The sequence below is a fragment of the Branchiostoma floridae genome, chromosome 12 (assembly GCF_000003815.2).
Source record: "Branchiostoma floridae strain S238N-H82 chromosome 12, Bfl_VNyyK, whole genome shotgun sequence".
In the NCBI taxonomy this organism is placed as follows: Eukaryota; Metazoa; Chordata; class Leptocardii; order Amphioxiformes; family Branchiostomatidae; genus Branchiostoma; species Branchiostoma floridae.
The window spans coordinates 3,599,471-3,606,144 of record NC_049990.1 but is presented as its reverse complement, the minus strand read 5'-3'; the positions used below and the strand labels follow the sequence as shown (position 1 = coordinate 3,606,144).

The 6,674-nt window shown below is 41.8% G+C and overlaps 1 protein-coding gene and 3 non-coding genes across 4 annotated transcripts; 2 read left to right on the top strand and 2 right to left on the bottom strand.

Annotated features, from left to right (window-relative positions):
- The first annotated feature begins 267 nt into the window (after nucleotides 1-267).
- Nucleotides 268-339, top strand: Trnae-cuc. Its single transcript has one exon. It is a non-coding gene; the product is annotated as a tRNA-Glu (tRNA).
- Nucleotides 340-2,840: 2,501 nt separating this feature from the next.
- Trnae-cuc lies at nucleotides 2,841-2,912 on the bottom strand. The gene has a single exon. It is a non-coding gene; the product is annotated as a tRNA-Glu (tRNA).
- A 766-nt stretch (nucleotides 2,913-3,678) lies between these two features.
- Trnae-cuc lies at nucleotides 3,679-3,750 on the top strand. Its single transcript has one exon. It is a non-coding gene; the product is annotated as a tRNA-Glu (tRNA).
- A 157-nt stretch (nucleotides 3,751-3,907) lies between these two features.
- Nucleotides 3,908-5,321, bottom strand: LOC118428111. The gene is made up of 2 exons (XM_035838084.1): nucleotides 4,961-5,321; nucleotides 3,908-4,161 (listed from the first exon to the last, which is right to left on the bottom strand). Exons 1-2 carry the CDS (start codon nucleotides 5,278-5,280, stop codon nucleotides 4,122-4,124), a joined length of 360 nt encoding a protein of 119 aa, XP_035693977.1. The 5' UTR covers nucleotides 5,281-5,321; the 3' UTR covers nucleotides 3,908-4,121.
- Between the last annotated feature and the right edge of the window lie 1,353 nt (nucleotides 5,322-6,674).

Below are 6,674 nucleotides of genomic sequence, written 5' to 3'. Positions count from 1 at the left end.
TTCACTGAGGAAGGAAGGCGGATGCCTTCCTAAACGTCTGTATAAAAATAAAGTATCCAGAAGTAAAGATTTATTCGTCTTCAATTTTAACGATTCCTGGATGTCTAACCTTCACAAACGTATGCAGCTGTGTTTGTTTAGATTATCGCATTATATTAGATCACATTGTATTATATTACAAAATCGATGCAAATCAATGCTTACTTCATTCAACGAGGAAATTTTATAATGTTGTAGACTAAATGTCTTGTATGTTCGTCAAGTATCTCCCATATGGTCTAGTGGTTAGGATTTGGCGCTCTCACCGCCAAGGCCCGGGTTCGATTCCCGGTGTGGGAAAGCAATCTTTTTTCCCAATGTGGTTTTATGGTTTACCGCAACATTCCGAACCTGATAGCAATATCGCTAGTTGCTTCTAGTGACAATTACAATCATATCATTGCCTATACTATAAGCGAGTTAATTACACAATGGATTACCGCACACTTCTGTCAATTGCAACGGTCCAGCTGGGTATTAAACTTCGCATTGTTGCACCACGAAAGAAGATGAAGAACCACGTACCCGGATAATTGCACAAAATTCACTGGCAAATGGATGTGCAATTAAACGACTTCTACTATACTTCTTCCACCCATACAGTCTTTCCATTGTATCACAGTACAGCCAAGTACAGCCTGACTTTCTTCTTTGAGATGCTTTGACTTTTGTTTGATCATATCAGACTACTAGTATTTCCGTTGGAACTGTACTGGATGGGAGATTAGATCCCCTGAACAGAAGATGAGCTGTCATCCTCAGAAAGGGTGATTGACTGACTGATACTGACGGTGCAACAAACGGACAACTTGACTTTGGACTTCTTAAGAAGTGGTAACACACAGATGTCTTGTTCCACACAAGACGACCCGTAAGGTTTATTAAACGGATCCTCCCCTTGTTACCCAACCCCACACGAATAGAAGTCGTCCCACAAATGGACGGCCCTTAGTGGTGTGCCTATAGCCTTATCATCAAGTTATCCCCTTGATATTTAGGTCAATTTATAAATAAACATCATTCTAAAAGCGACACCAAATCATGGCCGCGTGGGGCGTTGGTACACCCGATCCCTCGATCTCGGAAGTTAAGCAACGCGCGGTCCGGACAGTGCTTGGATGGGGGACCAACCAAGGACGTCCGGATTGCTGTAGCCTCACGAAGCTTTCAACGAAATCGTCTTCCGGGAGGGACGTAAAACGGGGGTCCCGTGCTCGAGGAGGTGCCTCGACCACGTTAATCAGCCTCATTACTCAACACATTGGGTACCTCGTCCTGCCTATGGCACTGGCTGCAAATACACCCGATATTATCACTTAATTAGACTTCGCCAGAAAGTACCAGCAGACAGTTTCCAGTCAGACGCTCTTTCTTGCCAGATAGATTTAGACAAGGCTGGAGCCAAGTGTTGGGCGTCAGGAGTTCGCCAGTCACTGGAGGAATGCGGCTATGGTTATGTATGGCATTGTCCTCTACAGCACAATACAAATTCGTCTCAAATTATCAATTCTATCAATCAGCGTCTGAAAGACATTTATTTTCAAACTTTTCTAAGAGAGATACACAATGACAACAAAGGTGGATCCGCTAAAAACAAATTGAGGTCTTACAGACTGTTCAAGTCCACTTATAATGTGGAACAATACCTGGATATTGACAATATTCGGCACAGGACGGCCGTCACAAAACTACGAGTCAGTTGCCACAAATTACACATCGAAACCGGAAGACATAACCGCACTCCTCTAGAACAACGAATATGTAGATACTGCAATCTAGATAAGTTAGAAGACGAACACCATTTTGTAGTAGAATGTAGTTTGTACAAGAAAGAGAGAGCTGAACTCTACAGACTAATAGAATCCATGTTCCCCCACTTCATACAACTAAGTAATATAGACAAATTTATATTCCTTATGAATCTAGACAGGCCTTTACTTATAAAGCATGTCTGTTCTTACATTTTCAATATCACAAAGAAACGAGAAGAAGCCGAATGTACGCAGTAGAATACGATCCTTGAGTAGTGTAGATTCATTGTATCATCATATCATGTTGTATCATTTGTTGTGACCTGTACTAAACCCAGTGGGTATGAATGTACAATAAAGGTCTTCATTCATTATTATCATTATATATGTCAATGTCGTAATCTACGTACATTGATAACGATAAAAAAAAAATAAAGCTACGAGTGTTTCTGTTACGTTCAGTTACTTTCGCAATGACTTGATTTCGCGATGAGACGATGGGATGCTTTGTTTTAGACCCATGGCTGAAGCAATTCTGCAGTATAGTATCTAAAGCAATGTAAACGCATGTTCGCGGTGTAATGGATTCGCTGTTAGGGCTAGGGCGTCATCGGATAACAAAACCACCGCGATAGTTTCAAGTTTCACAGTATCTTCTATCAGACCTCCCATGTATAAGCCTGTCACCAGAGTTGATTTATTTCTCACTAATAAGCTACAATCTTATCAGCCTTCTCCTAATGAAACGGAACCCTACACCCCGCTGGGCGCAAAGCTACCTGGGTAGAATACACAATCCAAGAAAATCTACCCTTCTGATGATGAAACCTCCAAGCAGATGTTAGCAGTTGTAACCTTGGTAATTTTAAATTGTTCTCCCTACATTTGTACTATATTTCAGCCATAATTGTAAGTGTGGTGAAGACTACGATGAATCCAGAGGATAGAATTCTGTTGCACAGTCGTTGAAAACGATATGAAAAAGCGGGATTAAAAAGCAGATTTTCACCAAATCATTTGCTTAAAACTTTGATGTGTTAAAAAATTGCTTTCCCACACCGGGAATCGAACCCGGGCCTTGGCGGTGAGAGCGCCAAATCCTAACCACTAGACCATATGGGAGATGCTTGTAAGGCGTTGACAGAAAAATTGTCTTACCACTCGATATTGTCCATCAAGTGCACCCCAATAATTACGTCATTAGAGATGCTGCTGAAAGGTGCACTTTTGTGGCTTGTCGCAAGATGACGTGGAAATCTCTATTCTAAAGAACACCAATAATTCGTGCAAAGCATTGAAGCGCAAAGTACTTTACTAATAAGTGGAACCCAACGATCAGTGATGGTTTTGCGTTTTTTGTTGGATATCATTGTGATAGTTAGGAGCAATGGGCTATCCCCTAGTCTGAATATCAAACGAATATATAAATTTTATTAAAAAGACAGTCTGGATTGGATGTTCGGTGAAAAAAGACCTTAGGAAACATTCAACTTTTGTTAACATTACTTCGGGTCGGAGAAATGTAGGTATGGACCTAAACTAACGGATTTAGAAATGGGACAACACCCTTAACAAATTCCTAGCAGGATAAATACGTTTCATGCAATGTAGACTTGTCCAGAAAGGATATTTAATAGAAAAAAATTAACAATGCCCAAAAGGCGCTTCACAAAGTTGCTGGAATTCAAAAACAATTTATTGTTTATGGTGTGTTATTTGCTCAAGTCAACAACGAGTCTGTGATTTTGCGACATCTAGCGATAACAAAATGAAGCGCACTCTGTTGCATGTTACTTCAGAAATGGTTGGTATTTGATAGAAAAATATCGAGCGATGCCGACAATTCCGATTGTGAAGACAATTTTTGCGAGCCTATTGAGCAAGTCAGTCCCATATGGTCTAGTGGTTAGGATTTGGCGCTCTCACCGCCAAGGCCCGGGTTCGATTCCCGGTGTGGGAAGCAATATTTTTGTGGGCATATTAACTTGATTATGGGTTTTCTGAGAATCAGCAGTCAGCATTGGATACCAGCAACATTACAGGTGCAGTACTATATATGCTTTTCGTTCAGCGTTTAATTTTGGAAACCTCTGTTGCTTTCATCAACTATTCAGGTGACGTTTGCACTTTTACGTGTGGCCTTTGTGTCCGGACTGGCACAAAGCAAGCAGATGTAAGGTATTCGTCTGGCATATTCATACGTCTTCAGTTTGTACAAATGTATATTCTTCCTTTCATGTACTTCAAGCGTAGTTCTTCTCCATGGCGCAATGGGTAACTTGTCACCAGACGTTGCTAGGCTGTAGTCCTACGTCATCATCATGTACAAGGTCATAAGGTGACTTGCTTGAAATTGTTCATCTGTCGTTTTCTGCAAAGAGATCAGAACACCGTGATCTCACAACACAAGAAAGCCCGGCTGAATGGCTGGACAAAACAACGGGAATGGAATAGAAAACAAGAATAACAAGACTGAGTCATCATCATCATCATAATTCATCCGGTTACACCGCTGAAGCACAGTCCAAAGCACAAGTTTTCCAGAATGATCTGTCCTTCATGGCAGACACTTAACTAGACCCCGACAGTCCAATGTCTCTTTCTATCATTGTCTTTGAGGTTATGTATGGTCGGCCAACTCTGACTGAGTGCTCCCTGAATATAATGATCAATAGTAGAAGATAGCGTGCTGTTATCTTCTAAATTTAAAACAGGACCGCGTACTTCATTGAGAATGATACATGCATATCGAATCTATTGTTGTTAATACAATTTTCTGTGTGTTCAATCACTTGACATTTCAAAATGTAAGCATATTGTTTGGCCGATCTCTATTTCCCCCCGCATCAGTTTAAGGGTGCCGAAGGGTGTCAGTAATAAAATCAAGCCAGTACGGCCTTACCTAAGTTACTCATCGAAAGGGCCTTTGTTTACATTACAGCACGGTGCTCGTGCTAAAGTGTGCCAGAAAGTTGCCAAACAAGTCCTACTTTATAGTCGGACACCGTAGGCTAATTTCAGACAACTTCTTGCAAATGAGAGAATAGGCATAGACCTCTCTACCGACTAAACCATGATGACGTTTACTCGTTCAAAACTACATGTTTGACTTCCTAACAGGCCTCGGCAAAGGAATCAGATTTAAAGTCTACTTAGCGCAATTGTCTCACCTGACTGGTTCAAACTTCATGAACAGTTCCTTAAACAGTTCCACTTCGTCCTTTTCTTCAGACAGGAACATCACGCTGTCGCCTTTCTGACCTTCCCACGACGTGTTCGCGAGTTCCCGGACCCTTCTGAGCCCGGCCAGCGCCTGACTGTACCTTCCGTCCCAGATCAGCTCCTGTATGTCCCACATACAGAACCTCAGGTCGCACGGGCTCAGCCCCCTGCCCGGGTCCACCAGTTCTATCGTACAGACGGGGACGGCCGCCTCCCCGGCAGACAGCCACCGTACGTGCGGCTCCAGGACGCCCCAGAACCGCTCCATTTCTGCCTCCGTCCACAGCGGCTCTCTTCTTGTTCTCTCTGAATCATGAACAGCTTCGAATTCCTTTGATTGCCAAGGTTCTATAGAAAGTGTTTCGATAGAATGAGGTTCTGTAGCAGGATCAAGGGGTTCTTTGTGATGAGGTTCCATAGAAGGATTCTGAGGTTCGATAGATGGAGGCTCTTGTTCTATCGAATGATATTTCATAGAATGAGGTTCGATAGAAGGAGGAACTGAAGATTCGATAGAACCTCCTTGATTCATCAGAGCAGCCACTTCCTGTTCACTGTGCGTTTCAGAGATTTCTTGAGATTTCCCTGCCATATTCTGCGCCTCGACGTCGGACAATGTCTCTACTGCTCGGGACTTGACGCCTATTTTTTCCCTCCATGGACAGCTCCAGTGATCATGAGTGGTGAGAAGATGACGGCAGTGTCGCAGCGCCCACATACCGGCACGGTACTACACATCTTCACTAACAACAGTAGGAACATCATATAACCACGCACCGTAACAGCTGTTACTTACAACAAACAGTGTGGTAACGTCTGTTGTGTGGAAGACCCAATATTGACAGCTGACCTCTTTCGTTTCGCGGTTTTGTTTGCCTCAGGCCTGGTGGGTTTCAGAAAACATTGTGCAACAATCAGGCGTAATTTGGCTTTCTTTTTTCCCCTGCTTTCACAAAACTGGCAAAATCGATGCGTGCGCGGATGTGATCCATAAAATCAAGTCAGTTTGAAGAAGTTTGGCTTAAGTGTGGTGGTTTCTTAACTTCTTATACGAGGTTGAGATGCCCCCACAATGTCTGTAGTTGTCAAGTTGGTAAGTGATACTAGTCTACTACACTAGTGTTAATGTAAATCTGATTCACTTATTGGGTGCAGAAACAAAAGACTTTTTGGCTGTTATACCAGGTTTGTCGCTTCAACTTTTCTAACAACGTTTATAGTGTCTATTTTGAAAACCTTGTTTCTTCTTGCCCTCTCTTATCAAATTTGTAGCCTGCAGAGGATGTCATCCATACAATTTACTTGCTGTGGGCTTTAAATACATTACGTATATGAATATGGAGGAAGGATAACAACAATTGACATTGAGACATTGGTTTTTTGTCAAATATATAATATGTTATAGACAATAAAAGCACTCTACAGACAGACATTTCATTTGTTACACATGGCTTTCAGCTCATATAATAAATACTTGCATAACTTAAACATTTGCTATCAGACCTATTAATGTTACCTATAATAGCTAGCAGTCAGCAATACATTGAAAATAGTTAAGATCTATCTAAATATCGATACATTGTTCGATTGTGGCTACATAACATTTTAAACAAAGGAACAAAACTTCATCTAACGTACGAAATAACGCCTAACAATTTGCAA